Below are 20506 nucleotides of genomic sequence, written 5' to 3'. Positions count from 1 at the left end.
CACATATGCATACACTTAAACTCATATGCAGCTCAGAGTATAGCCAATGAAAACCATCTTAAGCCATCTGAAAACCATCATTATCGCGGGCTGACAAAATGCTCCGATTTACACTAAAAGGACATGACCGCTGAGCACTTTTACTGCTTCTTTAACCCTCTCGCTTCTAATGTGTCAAGTAGCTGAGCCTTGAAATTATTGAGCCCCCTTCTGATCCATTTATCCAAGCATCCATCCGTCCAGCCCAGACACTTTCACCACAAGCAGCCCCGCTAGGTCAAGGTGAGAGAGTTTAGTGTGATTTGTCCTATCAGGATCACGAAAAACTACAGGAGGGCGTTCGTCACTGACAGCATTGTTCTGTGATAGCGAGCATCCTCCAGGAGGAAGCCCAGACATGAAACAGACAAGACAGGGTGTCCCCTCCTGATGTCACCACCATCAGACCTCCCCTGCCTCCTCAAATCTTCCCTCAGGGTGAATGTGGACTGATGCATGACAGCCACCAAGGGCTTGCACCGCTCACTCCTGTGTGTCAAAAGGAATGCAAGAACTAAGCATTTCTTTTTTTGAGAAACTAAAACATGTAGTCTAAAACATTCTTTTGTCTGCTGATGATCAGCCCTTGTCTTCAGTCCAACAGTTAGTATGACATTTTGTCCCAAATAGATTTCCCAGATGCTCCACCATAGGTGTTTCTCTGGCCAAAGTTGTGTATTCTGCATGCCTTCCACTCCACTTATTACCCCCAAAAACCAGCTGGAGGCCAGAGAGGGCCCAATCCATCATCCTCAGCTTGGCCCAGCTCTGAACCTGCTCACAAGAATGGAGCTCTTTCACTTCCCCTTTTCCCCCCCCTTCCAGAGAAACACCTATGGTGGAGCATCTGGGGAATTTTAAAAAAAAAAAAAAAAAAAAAGCACCCCCCTAAATTCCACTGCTACACCGAGGTCACTTACCGGCGAAGCAAACCTGAGAGGGGCTCTCTTTTTCCGGCTCAGAAACACTTTGGCCATTCACATGCGGGCTCACTGTTTGGAGATGTGGTAGCCTAAAAACAACAACAAAAATAAGCATTATGAAATATGGAGTGCGGCTTGGAATCCGATCCTAGTAAAATGTTTGCTGAGTGATGGGATGGCGTACGGTTCGGCTGCTAATGACTCCAGTAATATTTCAAAAGGGAGGCCTTCCATCCTCAAATAGATGGACGAGCTGATCAATAATTCTGAGCTTCAGCTGCGATGACAGTAAACGGAAATGGAATTTTAGTGATTGAAAAGTCAATTAGCTGTACACAAATGCAAGACACTAAAAAGCAAAAACAAAATGGCTGAGAAGCAGGGTAACTGTAATGCGATATGTCCAAAGAGAATAACCACTTCGAGAGGTTTGACAGCAATCAATAGCACCCAGACATGTACCTGGACACAAAAGAGCATCAGAGTATCTGCAAAACTATATTTTTGTGCGTGAATTTGAGCAAGAATCAAACAGAAGATCCGCACAATGAAGTAAAAGCTCCCAGTGATTTTTAATTGTATACCTTTTCGATCTAACAGAGATCTTAATATTATAATATAAAGAGACAACTGAGATGAATGTGTGAATGTGTCTTATTAGATTGAAATGTTACTGGGAGCTTTTACTACAGTGTGTGGAATTTCTGTTTGATTCTTGCCTTAGTTTGCTATTTTTCCATCCAGCACCTGTAAAAGTTTTTTGGATGTGCGCGCTCTCCCTTTGCTTGTTAATGTCTGTATTTGTATCTTACAATGTATTAAATTACACGTTTCACCTTCAATCCTGTTGCAGGTTGTCGTATCGACGACCGTCAATGTGGACGGCCATGTCTTGGCTGTCTCTGACAACATGTTTGTACACAACAATTCCAAGCACGGGCGAAGGGCTCGCAGACTCGACCCTTCAGAAGGTACGCCTCCTTATCTGGAGAATGGTAGGCACATTTTTACATCTTATAATTTGCTACGCTCCTTTTTCTCTTAGTTTCTTTCACAAATCCACCCATTAGAAACAATAAATCACACCTAGTTGCTTCTAGTTCCTTAGAATCTTTTGCTCCTCCATCACTTTTTTACTTTTTTTAAAGTTGCTTTTTGCCTCCATCATACCTGTTGTTGTGCTGACTGGAAACAGTGTGCATTTATTGTGTCGATATCACTGATCATGACGATATTACTCAGGCTGATTCGCGTTTTTAAAATGTTACACGGCCCCCATTCTCCTAATGCACGTACATTTGTCCTAAAAGCCTATGTGAAACATGATCAAATTGCTTAAGAATTTGGCTGTGAGGTCAATTTCCTGTCATTGGGTTCTGCAGATTTAGCTGTGAGTGAGCTGAAACAGGGGGAGGAAGGAGAGAGAGAAAGGAGGGAGGTGGGGAGGGAAGGGTGGGTTGATGGTGTGTGTGTGTGTGTGTGGAGGAGGGGGGTGGCCTATGAGAAAAACAGAACTTACTGTTTTTCTTCCAACTGATTCCATATGATAGACTGATTGCCTGCTCAGCCAAAAGAGAGAAAAGAAGGACCACCAAACCCTGGGAAATCCAAAAAGTAAAATGCACTAAACATAACCTTGTGACCCGCGTGGCCTCCACTCGCAGATGGGAGCACACGCAGCTGAAAGATTGCAAGAAAAAAAAAACTGACTTTGTGACCAGTTGTGCAAATTGCTTATCTTCAGATTTCAGGAGCCAATTATGGCTGGGCAAACAGTTTATGTACACCACTGACTAAAACAAGCTTCTCTACACATTAATGGGCATTAATGGTTCTATCACCAAAAGCAAATGTAATGTTTAATACAACAACGACTAATGAAAAAAAAAAAGACTAGACAATTAATATATCTCAGTGCTCTCCAGTCCTAGTGGGGGAAAAAGCTAATCTATTTGTTTTTGTCTTTATTAATGACTCCTCTACTGGAGAACAAAATCAAATAATTAAAGTCCTGCCCGGAGCACCAAAGTCATTATGTTCGCTGACGTTCTGTTTGTGTGTTTCACGTTTATGACACGATAGGTGTGGATCGCCTAGCAACCAGTTTCTTAATGAGGGGAGCAATTAAAGAGGTTGAGCCCTCGCCTCCATGTTCCCCCTCTCCCATGGGACAGCGTGTGTTTCGTGTGTCTATGTATGTGTGCGTGCGGGGTGTGTGTGTTCTTTACAGGTTACCCCAACCCATCCCTTTCTTCCTCTCTTCACCACACTCTTCAAAGCAGCAGAGTGACGCCCCGTAAAGCGAGAAAAAGAAGCTATTGTCAACCGCCCAGTTGAACATGTCTTTGTCTAATAACTTTAATACACCTTCCCTCTGTTTAACCGCTCTCACAAGTTTTTTTTTTTTTTTTTTTACCTCCTCCTTCCTCTCAGTTCCATAACAAACTAGTTTAACATGCATCAACAACGATTGCTGGCTTTGTTTGAGTCACCTTTAACAAACAGAGACGTGAGAAAAAGAGACCAGGTCATAAAATGTAATTCCAGCCATGTCCTCCATAGTGCTCTGACAACAAGCAGGCAGACAGACAGCGTGCTTTAAATTAGCAACACATTCTTCCTCATGAGTTCACTGGGCGAGAAGCCTCAGATATGTGGCTGACTGACTGACTGAGGCATCCTTCCTCTCAGCTCACACTGCACTTGCACCGACTGCTTGCATTGATCAAGAGGTGCTGCCCCCTATTGGCCCACACATGGGATAGCCTAACTCGAATCTCACCGTGTGACATTTTTGTTCACTTGTGTGTACTGTCACACAACAAGCATATTATGCATTCAGACACGAATGTGCTTTGTGGCTGCCTGTCACTCAAACATGTATAGATTCAGGCTCAAAGGTGCATAAACATCCTCACAAATAGCCGAGTCTTTCACACACAGCATCAGCCCCCCCCCACACACACACACAGACACACACGAACAGCGCAGCACACACACTCTTTCTCACTCACTCACACACACGTTCCTTAGCTCAGTTCCACCATTATAGAGCCCCAGACAATATAGGAGACTCAGCATAGAGCCTGCAGCGCCTGCCTCATTTGCATGCCAAGTGGCTGTAATGCTGTTAGGGTTTATGCAATAAAGACAAGTGAATCCAGACTGCTGGGCCTAAGAGGAAGAAAGAGAGGGAGAAAAGAAGGAAGGGGGGAAAAAGGAGAGGAGGAAAGGAGAAAGAGAAGGAGAGAGGATGGGAGAGAGAGAGGTTGGGAGTGAGTGAGAGGCAGAGGGAGAGAGAGAGAGAGAGAGAGAGAGAGAGAGAGAGAGAGAGTCAAAGGGAACAGATGGCCCAGGGAGAGGTAAAAGGTATAATCCCATCAGCTGCACTATCAACCGACCATCTGGACATCCCACAGCACAATTACAACACATTTCAGCAGGCAGAACAAAGGACGGCTTCGCGGGGCCACATCAGACCTGTTTGAGTGTCACAATACTAGAGCCGGGACCTCCTCTGCTCAGATCTTGGATCAGTTTTGACGTCCTGTACGGCTAACCCAAAGCACTGAGGGGAAAGAGTGGGACGGATCACAGATCGGCATCAAAGTGCATCTTGAAAACAACTGAAGCAAACACACAAGAAAGGATAAAAATTCAGCACAAAAAACCCCAAATAAACAAGCTATGACATAAAAATTAAAATTGAGTAATTTTCTGGCACTGTAGCGCAAAGTTTGCAAAGTCTTAGTGATGCAACACTCAAACCCAGCTCTTTGCATCCTCATCCATCCACTCCTCATGATGCCTATCATCTGCTGAGGGGGCATTGTGCGTGTCTGTCATCAGATCGCCTGCGCTGACTGTGTAATCCACTTCGCCACGGTCCCCATTCAGCACATGCTCCCCTCTCTGTCTGTGCATTGAGACATATGCAAATTTTTAGGCAGAAGGGTGGACGGCTTAGGGCCTCAGTCGCTGCCTCTCCATGGGTCCTTCTGTGTGTGGGAGGGGGCACTGGGATTTCCGAGGTGGTGCGTCTGTGTTTGTGTGTGTGTGCCTGTCGTAGGTTTCAGGCTGCAGCTGCCCCCCAACAGTCACCGTCACCATCAGGCCCTCTTCTTGCCTCCTCCTCCTTCCTGCCCCCCTCTTCTCTCTCTCTCTCATCCCCAAAGTCAATTTGTTTACAGTAATTTTGAAGGGTGAATTATTTGCTGTAATCGTCCGCACTGATGAAGGTCAGGCCCTTAGAGGGGGCCCAGCATGCCCATAGAGGGTTGGTCCTCTTTCAGACGCTCCGCTTCGCAATTAAGGAAAGCAAATGTCACTCCTCCAGGCCTCACAAATGAAAATCTGTACGAGGTGATTAGCATGAAGTCAACAGCGCCTGTTAAAGTCAGATTCCCTGTAGTACCAATGTGTGTGTGTGCACTTTATGGGCAGGGAGAGAGAGCAAACATGACCTGAACAGACCCAACAGCAAGGCAAACAAAGGGAGATGTCTTGTCGGAGGTGATCCATACAACAATGGGCCGACTGTGATTTACTTACTGGATGGAAAGGATAATAGAGGGTTAGAGCCGAGCTTGTAAAGAAAAAAGGAACTTGCTGAAATAGTTGCTCACATTTTGAGGAGTGAGAAAAAACAAAAAAACATGCACAATTCATAGTGTATTAAAAGATATTGATGGAAATAGATTAAATTTGATATTGCTATTTTATGGCTAGCTGTCATGCTATTTCTGTTGTAAACACGGTGTTGTGCTGAACACCATATTAAGGTAATGCATCAAATGACAGTGAATGTGAGGCACCAGATCACTCAAATTAGATTATAATAACAACCCAGACTGTTGATGAATGGCAGAGCTACGTAGCAGAAGTCATGCCAGATGAAAAGCATTGTAATAAACAATATGAAATGGATTGAATCGATCACAAAAAGCAAGAAAAAAAAAAACTCGATGTGAATAATTCATGAGTGCATTTCACGTTATGAAACCTGAAACTACACTCTGTGTGCCTGCACTGTCTGTACTGCATATGCAGAACAAAGGTAATGAAATAACGTGAACCAGCAAAGCTTTAGCTTGTCATTTCCACTTTAACAGGCCGTATTCTTGACTCATTTAAGATGTGTTCAACTTTGAAATTTTACTGTACATGCGGCCGCATGCTTAATCAATTCTGATAGCTACATTTGCCCTGACACATAATTTGCTCCATCAAATCATTTTCCTGGCGAGCCCGGCGTTTAGCCTTTGTGAAGTGGACCATTTGAAGGGTCTGCTTAACTACACCACTCCAGCGCGCTGATAAATGATTTTGATTCTCGTGCCTTAAAGGACAAATCCATCATTTTTTTTCTTTCCAGGGGGCAATTTCCATGATATGTCTTTGTGAGACACGGAGGTGATGCAGTAATGTGTCTGTGTGGAAAGAGACATGGATCCGAGTGTCGAAGCATTAGGTGCTGAATTTGCTCTTTCTCTTTGTCTTGGATAAGCAGCCACCCCGTGCATCAAGGCTATCAGCCCAAGTGAGGGATGGACCACTGGAGGAGCCACTGTCATCATCATAGGAGACAACTTCTTTGATGGCCTACAAGTCGTGTTCGGGACCATGCTCGTATGGAGCGAGGTATGATGTCGAGTTTGTAGTTTTAGATTTGACTAAAATCTAATTACAGTTTTATAAACTCTTTAGTTTGTTCTAACAGAAGGCTCATTATTTCTTTTTCCAGCTGATAACTCCCCACGCCATCCGCGTCCAGACTCCACCTCGACACATCCCGGGTGTTGTGGAAGTCACGCTGTCCTACAAGTCCAAGCAGTTCTGCAAAGGTGCCCCCGGGAGATTTGTCTACACTGGTGAGTCAAAACCTTCTCCTCCTCTCTCCCTCTCCTCCTACAGGCTTCTCTTGTGTCCCCCTCCTCCCTCCTTCTCCTCCCTCTGTCTGGATGGAGCCCTCAGCCCCAAGTCCAAGCACTAATAATGAACTAACCAGGGCCCTGCTCGCTGAATGTTAAAAGTGTGAGATCTGCACTGCTAGCGAAAAGGTGTTTCATGGAGGGGCTCCTACAAGTGCAACCTGATCCCCCTCTGACCTGCCATCGCGCAAGGGCGCTGCCAATCTCTGTTAAACTCAAGCTGTCAGGATAACTCATTCTGCCAATTCTCTTTATCTGCCCCTGGTGCAAGACAGATAATGCTTTCTGCTAATTTGCTGATTCTGTAAAGCAAAAATGTGGTTTCGTTTTTTTTTTTTTGTGAATCAGATTAGAAATGCAATATCCAGGTTAAGTGCATTTCTGAAGTATGTGTGCTTGATGTGGATTCACGGGAGAGAAAGAGAGAAAAGGGTGTGTGTGTCACACTATAAGTAAGGGATCTGATTATCTTGGCTAACAGAAGGAAGTGGTGGTCTTATCTGTCATCATTGGTGAGGAGGCAGAGGTTGCGAAGGTCAGAGCCTGTCTGACCTGGAAGCCTCTGTCTGTTCTAACTCTGATGGGCAGAATGAAACAGAGGGGCGCGTCAAAGCACTCTCACTTCCCCCAGCACCCCCAGGCCTCCAGCACAGCCCTGGCCTTGAGCGCAGCAGAATTGCAAAGTGGGGGCTGGATACCACCCCCCCCACCATCCCCTCGGAAACCCCCATCCACACCCCTCCATCCTGGGGCAGCTGTTTCTCATCAAGTCCCCCCTCTCTTGCTCCCCAAACCACCACTACCACCGCCGCTACCACCCCCAGCCATCCGTCCCTTCTCCTCCAACCGTGCAGTCTGGCCCGGCTCTCCTGCATTTAACCTCCCTAGCAGGAGCGGAGCAGAGGCCAACAAGGCACCGGGATAATGAAACAGGAGTGTAGTGTGGCTGCGTAAGTGTATGTGTTTGTGGGAGAGTGTGAGCAGGAAAAAAGTGTGTGTCTGTGTGTACATGTGTTACTGCACAGCCCTGAGAAGGTGTATAAGTTAAGACATTAATGGCTTCTATAGCACCCTGGTGAAAGTGCCAGGTCCCTTAAGAACAGACCCCATTAGTCACAGAGGCTAAGCGGATTGGGATGATTACCATCAGGTTTTACTGGGGAAACGTGTCCCCTTCTCTCTATCTTTGTTGATTTTTCACCCCCCCCTCCTCCCCATTCTTCCTCTCTGTCTTCCCTGGGTTCCTACTCACTTCCAGTTAGTATAAAGATACAATTACCCCTGGAGGCAACGGTGGTACAATTGATTAGTGCGCTGAATTAAAAGAGAAAGTCACGAATAGACAGGTCCGGCTCCTCTGCTCTGCTATTCCCCGTGTGGCTCACCCTGATTGTACAAAGGTTGACGCTTGAGAGAATGAAACTGTTAAAGAGAGCAGAATGCATAACCACTGTTTCCATATGCAGTGTAATAGCTGTGTGAAATGATATTCTCTCAGACAGTAAAATCTGAGGAATGAGAGTAGATCATGTATTTAAGAGCGAAGCAGCTCATTTCAAATCACAGCTTTCGCACTTGAGAAAAAAATAAGGCACTACACGAGCAAATAGGTTTGAAATGACCTCGAGTTACAATAGCAAATTACATGCTGAAAAGGGCATGTAGTGACACCGTGCTGTCTATAAAGGCACAGAACGTTCCGGTGTCATATTGGAGAGCAACATGTGCATATCAAAGGTCTAGTTATCAAAGCATATGGCTTCAAGCGTGACTTGAGAGCACGGCTTGAGAGGAGTGCCTTTTTAGCCTCTTTTTTTTCATGTTGACTCTTCTTGCACCACCACCCTAATTGTGGAGATTTAACTCGCTCAATTTAAGAAATTATCACAAATTACCAAGAGTCAACACAGAGGAGACTGCAGCCAATTCGAACAGCGGAGGGACACGTCCTCACTCGGGTTAGTACCCTGGAACGGCTCCAAAACTCACAATCCATTCTCAGAAAGAGAGCACCCTGTAATGTATGTCAAATAATCCTGTTGGCATTGACTATTGAATGTTTAAAGCACTAATGAGACAAACAGACATACTATATAAAACTTTAGTGGGCGGTAGTTTACTGACTGCTTCAAGGAGCTTGTATGTGTATGTTAATTGGCACGCTTTTAAAGGATGTTTTTCCTACTTTACAGTCTATACCTTTTACCTTCTAACAAAATGTTGTCCCTCGGAGCGTGCTAGTTTGTCCTCTGTCTAATCCATGTATTGGTTATCCATTGGTCCAACTGTCAGCAAGGTTGTAGAAAATCAAAAGGAGAAACTCCTGGCTGTACCTGAGGTCAATACTGTATTATACTTTACACTTTATTAAGCAAACAGTCGACTCACTGGTTTGATCTTTCAAACAAAAAGTCTCAATTTTCAGCCTCATTTGCTGCATTTTAACCTTTTTACTACACACTTACAACGCTGCATGAAAGAGTAAATCATAAATAAAACTTTGACCGTACAATTCATCCAATTTAAGCTCCTAATTGCATCAGAGCTTTTGGTTTTCTATCTTGGCCAAGTTTCCACGAGAGCTCCCCTCCAGGGGCAACGATGCAGGCCCTTGGTAATATGGTTCTGCAAGCAGTCCTAACACACTCAGCCACTATTTATCCTAATCAGTGACATCCACATAACCAGGATTGCTTAAAATGAACCCCTTCCGCGCCCCAGAAAACGCACATTTACCGGGACCCCATTTGTCATGGGTAAATTGAGGGTCAGTAAACTTCGCCTGTATCCTCCAGTGGGGATCCAGGACATGCATCATAACGTTAGGAGAGAATGATTGGCGAAGGCGAGCTGTCACACATTTGTCAGGGGGAAGGGAACATTATTTGCTAATTTCCCAAGCTGGGCACTGACAGGGTGCTTCGTCTTCAGACCTTTGGTGACCAGCATGGCTTCTCAGCTATTAGTACAAGTCAAGTGTTTTTTCTTTTTTTTTTTTTTCCTCCTCACTGTAAAGCGGCAGTAATAAGAGCCATTCGTTCGACCTCACAAGATCGCAGCACACTGGGTGAAGGATTTTGGACGGAGTAGATGCCCCATACAGTGAGCTGCTCTTGCCAGGCTTTAGTTGAGGCCAGACAGCCTTGAGGGCTGATGGATCACAAACTTTCCTCGTCAAGGTGACGCTATCGACTCCACTGCACCAAAATCTGACAAAATGGGTATGAGGCAGTCATTCATCAACATAAGGACAAAGGGGTCATGTGGGCTTCACTCAATACTGGTGGAGATCAAGAAATGTCAGCCCCTGTAAGGGATGGAAGAGGAAGATGTTCATAGTGCAGCAGAGAGGACTCTTTTTAGTTAAACTTAAGAAAAAATTTCTTACTTTTGAATGTAAAAAAAATATATATCTTAATTTCTAGGGCTGTACCTGACGCAGAAGTATGCCAGTCAAATTGGAGTTAGCTGATCAATTCAAATACTTCAAATACTACGATTTTTTTCCCCCATACATTTTTAAGTGTGAATTGGCTCCACAAGACATCAGTGTGACAGCTGCGTTCACGCAATATAGTAAACAAGCTACCTGTGGTAACAACGGATCACAGATGTACAACAATATTTTTTTTACTGACACTAATTATCAAATAAAAGCCAGAGACTGTATCGTAATAAGATGCTGTGAGCTGTAAATTCACTACTTCTAAGCAGAAGTTTTCGCCTCTCTCCTCCTCTGTGACGTTGCCTGCATGTCCGCTGCAGCTTGTACTCTAAAGTACACTGCACAGCACACTAACCAGCAGAAAAAAAAGACTTCTTGATTTGATACAATCTCAGTCACTGAAGGTCCATTAATTTCTGTTTTTATAGAAACATCTCCACACAAACTAAACAATCTTTTAGTGCAGCTCATCAGACATATAAATAGTGATATCAAATCCAAAATTAAACTCACTTCCGGTTCCACTCTTAGAAAGAGGAGAAAATGTTATGAGGTCTTGGACCCTCCTCTCTGAAAAAAATTAAATAAACAAACACAGACGTCTTTATCAGAGCACATCAGATAGGGCCCTGTGCTGTTGGGTCTGTGAATCGAGCCTATCCTTACGTCTCCTCTACGCCCTGCCGACACTTTGAAGTCCCAGACTCAGAAGCTGATCAGATGGAGCGCTTCCTTTTCATTTCCTGTCCTGCAGGGTTGGGTTTGGTACTCGGTTGTCGGTTGCTGGTCAGTGACGGGGTGTGGCCTACAGTAAAGATATGCTATAATCAAAGGCATTCAAGGAGGTATGTAAACAGATCGGCTTTAGAGGAAGACACGCAAACACAAATACTTCAGCACTGTATATTTAAAATTCCTACATCTCCACACACAGCATTTCAGATTGTCGACAATTTATCTGGAGATTTTTTTTTTTAGATTCACCCCTCAGTATGAACTGCTGCTCGCGAGGATGAAATAGGCATTTATAAATGTCATCGCCACAGTCAAGTGGGTTGTAACCAGTTGGCACAACAGTTTTAGCATGTGTCAAAGCATGTTATCCACTAGCCATATCCCCATACCTGCCTGTCTCATTACAACTCTGGTATTTAGCACCAGCTCCACAGGAGTGGAGCAGACACTCGTTGCCAAGTTAGATGGGCCTGGTTTGAAGGCCTTGTGAGCTTGTGTGGAGCGCGACAAGGTTCCACGGAGGAAGGTCCTTGTGTCCAATTAGAGGGCTGACGTGACACGTGCTTGCACTCCCCCACTGTCAGGCAGCTTGTCAGGTAGGCTTTGAGAAGCACACTGTGGCATTATTCCACAGCGTGTTATCAGCAAGTGACCTGTGAAATCCAGCTCCGGGAAATTGATTGAAATAAGTACTTGCAGTTGAGCATGTATTTTTCCCCCATTACACCTCTCTGTGAAATGTATTGTGGGTATCTTTCAAGAGAAAAATGAAAGTATGGCTGTGTGTTTTTTTTTTCTCTCTCCTCCCAGTAAGGATGGTATTCATTGATTTAATTTTAATTGGACCTACTTTTTGTCCCACAGTATCGTTAGAGGTCTGTTTTGTAATGGCTCTTAAAATGGATTGTCCTCAGTAAGTCACAGCATCAGTCCTCTGCCACAGGAAAGATAGACGGAGGAGGCAGAGAGGGGGGCTCTTGATAGACGAGGATCTTTCCCCTCCTCCTCCTACCTCCTCTTCTTGCCCCATTTTCAGTATGATCCACACCCAACGGGCTTTAAAAGAACTCCACACCCCCCCCACCCTCCTCCTCCTCCACTGCCGCATTTTGATTGAAATTCATCGGCAAGTTTATTGAGAAATGAATGAGGGAGGCAGCGCAGTATTGACTTTGAGAGGAAAACACAACTCATCTTGAATGAGGGGGAAAACGCGGCCGTAATTTAGCCGTCATCGATCTGTGCCCCGTCCATGTATTGATCTTCATTTTACAATATTAATTTGCGCTTGCAATCAGCTGTGAAGGGAACCCATTTGATTTCTGTTGGCCGGTAATGTGTGAAAGTCCGCCGACGTCCTTAGAGAAGTGGCACACATACTTTAGATGTCATCTAAGAGGATTGAACAGGTGTCTTTGGCCCTTTCTAATAATTCGACCAATATGAAGGGAGTCTGAAATTATGGATGTGCAATCTGTAACATTGCTCCCTTTTAACCGTGTTAATTACATTTTATCTGTTGCAGGAGCAATATCTGCTGGAGACTGTAACTGTCGAGTTTTTTTTCATCTGTATTGGCTCAAAGTTCATGAAATTTCAATGAACATTGATCTGTCTCCATTGATTTATCCTAACTGCAGATCTTTGAAATTTTAATTTCCTGTTCATCTTGAGACTGCTGGAGATGGAATCACTCAGTGGTAACTGGCTGCAGTGGATGGAGATGATATGGTCAGTGGTAAAACAGATGAGGTTTGCTTTGCGTGGGTTTGCTGTGAAAATTCCAATTTGGCTTGGTTTGTTTTTTTTGTTTTTTTTTTAAAGATGGTCTCTACATCTGCATGCGTGTTTTCTATTCTCTCAACACTGGAACATATATGTGGAACAGCAGCATGACTTCTGAATACCTTCTTTCCATGCACAGAGTTCAATTTTAACTCCTTACAGTAACACTGAGAAGATATTCACTCTTTAAATGTTTCTGGTAGACGCCGCAGAACATCAACTAGACGAGGTCATTATGTGTGTTGATGCTGTTCCGAACTGCATCCATCTAACAGACCGCAGGTGCCTAGAAGGCTTCAGTTAGGCTGTTTGACAAGTCACAAATGCAATAACACTTGAATGAACTTCTGCCTGTGCTGTTTATCTGTCTCCCCCTTTTCCAACTCCCACTCCACCTCTAATTTGTGTTAAGGGGAAAGAAAAAAATAACTGCTCAATGGTGTAGGAGGAGTGGAGATAAGCTCGAAGCAGTTAAGTATAATTAGCGAAAGTAATAGCTGGCAAATGGCAACAAGGCTAGGTTTTTATCTCCTGGAAAGATAGAGTTATCGTAATAAGCTGTAATGGCTGGCAGGAATGCTAGTACTCTGTGCAAGCTTCCATTCAGCCTCATAGACTTAACAAGGAACAATTTCCCTTAAATTTACTGCTTTGCTCAAACATTTCCCCATGTTTATACCCAGATACTGTAAGTCAATACATGTGTTCAATCCACTTCCATATAGACCGAGGGCACACGGTAGTGTATTGCCATGTAAGCACTTCTGGCTGCCAACGTCGGCCATGTTACACTGTTCCTGTAGAGCGGTTACTCATGTCCTATTTCTAGAGAACATGGAGAAGGAGCAGCAGACCACACTCAGATGCCATGTACACGCCATCCACTCTACATTTTAAGTGAAGTGGCTAGCTGGGGCGGCTAAAGGGGCTCTCAGAGAAAATGTGTTTTAGTAGCATGACAGGATGAGGGCAGATTAAGGCGTCAGATCAAAATAAGATTGGGGAAGTGCACATTCCAGGCAGAGGAATTCCACTGAAGCCCTGCCACAAGCGCTTATGAGCATGCGCGATATTCAAAATTGGAAATGATATGGTCACAGCTGCACACCGAGTCATGCATTCCATTTCCTCATATTCTGAAACATGATCGTTTACTCTCCGGAGTGAGAAAATTACTGAAATATTCATAAAAACAATTCTTCTAAACCTCCGTGAGGAAGTCTTTGTCAAGAAATCCTTTTACACACATATGGCAATGAATTCTTTCAGTTACCAGGCGTTAAATTTGAAACATATTTGCTGTCACTTTGTTGTCTCATTGCTTTTGTTAAATTCTAATCATATCTGGAATAAAACCATGGAAACAAATCTATGAACAATTATATCTCTGTATACGTACTGCAAGCGGGGAAAAAGATATAAGTGTTGTAATTGAACAAAGCATGCAACCTGTCTAAATCTGAACAGAAAATGAGAGAAAATGAAAATTCTATTAGTCCATAATGCCCCCCCGCCCTCTTCCCATGTGCTCTTCATCTCTCCTGCAAAGTATTCAAATGCAAGCCCTGCCTTACCTCCCCGTGTCTCTTTTTCTCTAATTATCCATGAGGTCAGTAAGCAAAATGGGGAAGAAGCCAGGAGATCAATACAAATTATCCCTGAGCAAACCAGTGCTGACAGTTTGAATTGCAGCATATGTTTACCCAAAATCAGGCAATTTATCTTAATATCAGGCGAGTAATGCAGCAGGGGTGAGAGGTCACACAATCTCTCCACCTCATAATTACCCGCCTCTAAAACAGGAAAGTGGTATTGATTGGCCGCGAGCCGGGAAGCGGGCGTGACTGGAACGTGCCAGCGACCCCCTCTCCCCACCAACCCATATCATACCTCCCCCCCTGTTCCCCCCACCTTGCTGGGTCCCTCCTCCCCTCGGCTAGACTCCCCACCCAGTGCAGGATTTATGGGATGTGTGTGGAGGGTTTCATGTTTCCTTGCAGCGACTGAGACCCCTTGCAGGAGGGGTAAAAGGGGGACACACTCCTTCCACACCGCCCTCTCTTTCACCATATTGTGCTGGAAGGACGAGGAGGGCCAAACTAATTTTGGCATGCATGGAGTCATGCAAGGGCATCGTAGAGCGGCTAAATTGGACTGCTATATCTTTAGAAGAGAGTGAAGTTTATGACAGAGTGTGAAGTCGGAACATAATGATGTGCCGGGGATTAAAAAAGGCATAGGGTGAAGAGGTGGGAGTGAAAGGGTGGCTGTCAATGTGTGTGGTGTTAAGAAAAAGTAAGAAGAGCAGTCCCAATGACTCTTGTAAAAGCTCAGCGGATGAAAGGAAATCTTTGCCCTGAAGAAAAAATGTGCAATGAATACACACATAACACATTTATTGTCCGGATTGAATATAAGTGCTCAGTATATATCATCAGCGGCTCTTACAGGATTATTGACATTGTCTGTCTGCGCCGGTGTACATGCTATGACTACAAAACTGTCAACTCATCAACTGACAGCACCGTTTAGCGCTAATGCAAGTCTCCATCAGCTGTCAAAAGCATTTGCATGAAATCAATAGCAGATGGCGGTGTGTGTCACCAATTTCATTACGCCGGGGTTGTTACAAAGATCATCTCCATGATAGATGAGATGGCGACATGTCGACATGTGGAGATCATGCCTGACGCTTGGACTGCAGAACATTGAGCCATGTAAAAACCTACACTAAAACATTTAAATTCCTCCATATGTAGGCATTTAATACTGTGTATAGGGTTGCAACGATATGAGATTTTCACAGCACGGTAACCGTGTCAGAAAATACCACCGCTTTACAGTATCCCAGGATTATTATTATCATCAGTCAGAATGACTCTTAAAGGAATGAAAACAGAACGGTCATTTTTGGTTGAACAAAAGTTTTTATCACTGTTATTAAAACTTGCAACCATTTTTCTAATGGAAGTGTGTGTGTTTTGAAAAAAAAATGAAATAAAGCTGAGATTCTCCGTCCAGCTGCATTTTTTTTCAATATCATAGATGAGCAAATGTAGGCCGAATGATCACTGTTAACTTTTATATCACAGTACGCCTTAAAATTGATATATCACTGCAACCTTAACTGTGTGTGTCAGATAAAATTCATTTTAAAGTGCTCTTTAAGGGTACAGGTAACTATACCCTCCAAATCACATTCATCATAATTCTTAGGTCCGCATTTACAGTGGGGCATCATTATCATTGGAAAGACACATCAAACAGAACACCTCTCCCAACCTAGGTCTCGTCCTGTACTGTACGTTTCTCCGGCTGTGTTCCCAGCATGCCTGGCGGGTTGTGTAGGCCCCAGCTGAGGCAGAGGACAGGAGAGCGTGATGTATCACCCTGAGAGAGCCCACTGACAGCCTCTGATGATGGATGGCCTGATTATGGAGTGCTTTTTACACATACACAATTTACATCACACTGAGCAGCGGGGTCTGGCAGGGCTGCCGTGCACATACACTCTCACTCAGCCGGGCACTCACACACACACATGCATGGGACTTGCCAGAGTGCATAGATAAGAAAGGGGGTGGAAATAACAAAAGAAAGGGGGCAAATTCCTTGCTACAGCCTTGTCATGTACGATCAATACGGCAGATCAATCCTTTATTAAGGAGAAGATGGCGTTCCCCCACATTCCCAAGCAGACCTTTGTCGTTTCAGGGACGCATGATGACATGTCAAATCAGATTTCCAGCAGTGTATGTTGTTGTGGCGTGGGGTTTATTCAGGTGTGCCTGGCCAATAGGGCACCGTATTTGCAAGCTAGATCCTCGCTATCGATTAGCACCTCGCATTGTCCATGCTTGAACACATAATTGCTCCATTTGATCACGGTCGAGCTGGCAATTACTGTATTCAGGTTTTTGGCAGAAGTGGTGCATGTGTTCGATTGTGTGTGTGTTTGTGTGTGTGTGCGTCGGTACATGACACGCTGTAGGTATGCGTGAGTAGGTACTGTGTAAGCATGCTTGCATGTGTATTTAGATGAGAGGGAACAAAGGAAAAGACTGAGAACATAAATGTTCGTTTTCCTGCCGTGACTCCCCGGCTCGTGCTTCAGTGGCCCTGCCTGCCTGCCTGCCTGCCTGCCTGCCTGCCTGCCTGCCTGTGTGTGTGGGGGGGCGTTTGCTTGCTTTCACATTCTCTGGTGTTCAGCAGGTTCAGCGAGCTGTGCGGTGTTAATGCTGAAATTACATGCTGAGTAATGAGTGATGGGCCAAATTACAGGCTGAACAATGAATAGAGGCAGGCAGCTCTTATTAGTCTCCATAGAAAGCCATTGATTTATGAAGCGCCTTGCTCGGCGGAGTTACTCTCCTGAAAATGATATCTACATTGAGAAGTGATGTTCTCTATTAAGTCGTTCCTTCCCCCTTTTACACTGCTCTCCTCCTTTCCTCCCCTCCTTCTCTCCTCTGCCCTCCCTCCCACCCACCCGCCCTCGCCTTGTCCTGCCCATGAGTGTGCACATGATTGTTTAGAATCAGGCGGAGCTGTAAGGAAGCCTTCAATTACCCATTAGGACTGTCAGACATAAAACGCCTTGCTCTCACCAAAGTCTGGGTTATGATTCATTTACTTTGTGCCTCTGATTCATCGCCCAATATGCCTCATGCCCCAGATTACTATTTGAGGGGTGGGAGAGATTAATGGCTCCATGGGATCTGCTGCCGTATTTCACGGGCCCAGTGTTGCAGTACAGTTGGTGCAGAAGGGTGAAATGACAGCAACTTACACTAGATCAATGTGTGGACAGCCTTTCACAGATTATTAAAGCCCGGTTAGATTAAAAGACCCCCGCTATGTAGTTTGCTGTAGTCAATATTCTCAAGCAGATAAAAAGAGGGAGGGTCCCTCTGAAGGATTCGCAGACTGATGTAGGTCATCACGGCTGTTAATGGAATAACACTCGGTGACACAAGTGTCAGAGGAGCCCGTGTCATTTTCCAGCGCTCGCCCCCCCTGGATGTTTCATAAAACATCGTCTCACCCATGAGGTCTCTTTGAAATTAGGCATTCTGAAAATGACTTTTGTTCTGTAAACTCCAACAGATTTCTCAATTAGTTTCTTCCTGTCTCTGGCAAAATTAGCCCTGAAATGGTTCTAATTTTCATCTCCCCTTTTTTTCTGTCTTTCAGCCCTGAACGAGCCAACCATCGACTATGGTTTCCAGAGGCTGCAGAAGGTCATCCCCAGACACCCTGGCGATCCTGAGAGGTTACCAAAGGTCAGAACAGTGTCTCAGCAGCACAGCGAAACACAGAAAAAACCACAGAGACAGAGCTGTCTGGCTTCTAATGCCTTAATACTCCAAATGTGACAAATAAACAAAACAACATTCCCATCAAGGCAGAGCGCTGTGACCCCAAACCGTAACAGCTTTGCTTCACATATGTGGCTTACCCACTAACCAGCGTGGTAATGGTATTGGTTTTGTGTGTGGAGAGAGGCGTAAACTCTCTGTGTGGTAAAATAGCTCAATCAGGCGTTTTCCTCTCCAGTAGTCTGTGGAGATGGTAATCTGGTCAGAAACGACGTCTGCACCCTCATTACCCCACTCATGTTTTCCTTTCATTTTCTGCAGCTCGATTTGGTTTAATCTTTTGTTTACAGAACCCTGTGCCGTAAACCCCCTAGTCTTACTGCAGCTAATAGACAAAGACTGCATGTTATTATGCTTTGGCTTTCTTATTGTTTTCTTTTGAACCTGGGTGAAGGAGTTGAAAGCCACATCATTTTTAGACGCACCGGTGTGGCACATAAATAGGCTGCCATATTGAAAGACCTGAGCATGAAAACTAAGGTGCACTTTTTTTTCCCTCCCCTGCAGAAACTCTTTGATTCTTTTACTCTTTTCATTCCCTTTGATTCTCGCACTCTCTCTATTTCCTATTGATAAAATCTATCTGTGTGCTTTCACTAATTGCCACCCTGCCAGTAACCATTTGGGTGACTGACGTTCCAGATGTGTCAAGTGTAATAATATAACTGATTAGTACATTCAAAGCCCCTTGGCATGTGGTAAAGTGGTGGCCACCTCAGAGTTTTAATAATACTGTAAAACCTTTAAAGACCTTATCTATTAAATCCCAGCATGCAACACAGCAATATCATTAACGTCCAACGGACAATTTAATAAAGAACAGACCGTGTGGTAGCTATAGACATTTGACCAAGGCAACGTGGAGAAATGGAACATCACAGCTAGTCCCTGGTTCAGTATATGAAGTGTTTCAATTAGACTCAGTCCCTGTGGAGACAGGAAACAACACCTAGACATGAAATGTTACTCTAATTTCAACTGTAAACGTTGACCAAAAGGTAAAGTACACTAATATCCACGTGGCTTCCTCTATCTCCGCAGGCATCACTGGTCAATCTAGCTACGCTGGTTCAATTTTATAAAGTCACAATGTCTTTGTGAAATCCACATCCTTAGAACAAAGAGCGCCACAATGTTAAACACAGCTTTATTACACAGAAACCTCACTTCTTTCCTTGAATACAAAGCTGTGTTGTTGGCGGTGAGACAGATTTTGACACTGGCCCCAAGATTAGTTTCCTGGGTGTGCATACACTTAATATAGCACGGTCTCCCGGCCTTTGCATGAAACAATCACAGAGTGAGATGAAACCCTGCACTTCCAATAAACAACATAAATATTTGATTTGCTCTCTAATGGACCCAAATATGGGGTTCAGGGGGCATGTAAATGATCCCACCAAGTGATTCGTCATTGTTAAGCTTGCCATCTGAGGGTCAGCTCACGGGGTCAAAAGCACATTCCCAATAAAACAGCCCGCGGCGGGCTGACGCTCGCATGTACATTTGGAATGAGAACAGAAACGGTATATAGAGAACAGCCATTACAGGGTGCAGGTGAGGTAGGGAGACTCTATAAAAAGAAGATAAAGCTGGAGGACGCACGGTGTGCATTAGCAGAAAGGCAAATCGACACCAAGTCCACTCACCGCCTCTACACACCCCCCTCCCTCTCATGACTTCACCCTCCAGTTGATAATATTACTGCGCTATATTGATTTCCACCAGCCTTCTCCCTGGGACCAGTAAGACACGTGGTAATTGTAAGGAGACAGAAAGCCAATATGGGAGTGCTCATGGATAGCAAGGGATGCACGCTAATATTGTTGCTACACAGAGAAAAAAAGGGGGGAAGCTGCCTCTGATTGAAGTTTACCTCGTAATTCTAAGACAACATCGTAGATGACAGTCTGACCCTGTGGGAGGAGTGGAGATATAAAAATTCAATGCAAAGTCCAGGGTGAATATGAAAGTAATAAGTGTGAGCAGTCAAGTGATGAGAAAGGAGATTGGTTTGCGGGCATCGCGTTAAGTGAAGAGAGACTTTGGAATTCACCCTCCTTTTTAAGATCTTGTTATAAAACAATTTTCTATTCATAATATAAAAAAGACAATTTATAATACCATTTTGTGCCCTCTGGCAGTAATGGACAAATAGACTGGATATCACATTATATCACACTCAATTTCTCTCTTCTGTAACAAATTAGATTCATTATGAAATTAAAAGTGGAAACTCAATATTGTTTTATTATTAAGCTGATTGCTTTG

General features: G+C 44.3%; 1 protein-coding gene across 8 annotated transcripts in view; it reads left to right on the top strand.

Annotated features, from left to right (window-relative positions):
• The window catches only part of LOC121954543 (transcription factor COE3), a 68330-nt gene that overhangs the window by 39678 nt on the left and 8146 nt on the right, over window positions 1-20506 (top strand). For 2 of the 8 annotated variants that reach the window (XM_042502114.1, XM_042502110.1), the window contains exons 8-11: window positions 1816-1933; window positions 6472-6602; window positions 6706-6832; window positions 18051-18139. In XM_042502114.1, coding sequence (XP_042358048.1) covers window positions 1816-1933; window positions 6472-6602; window positions 6706-6832; window positions 18051-18139 — 465 coding nt within the window. Of the gene's footprint in view, window positions 1-1815; window positions 1958-6468; window positions 6603-6705; window positions 6833-18050; window positions 18140-20506 lie in introns of all 8 variants that reach the window. The other 6 variants (XM_042502113.1, XM_042502109.1, XM_042502112.1 and 3 more) reach the window with 3 other exon arrangements.

Source organism: Plectropomus leopardus, chromosome 15 (assembly GCF_008729295.1).
Source record: "Plectropomus leopardus isolate mb chromosome 15, YSFRI_Pleo_2.0, whole genome shotgun sequence".
In the NCBI taxonomy this organism is placed as follows: Eukaryota; Metazoa; Chordata; class Actinopteri; order Perciformes; family Serranidae; genus Plectropomus; species Plectropomus leopardus.
This window is presented reverse-complemented; position numbering and strand designations above follow the sequence as displayed.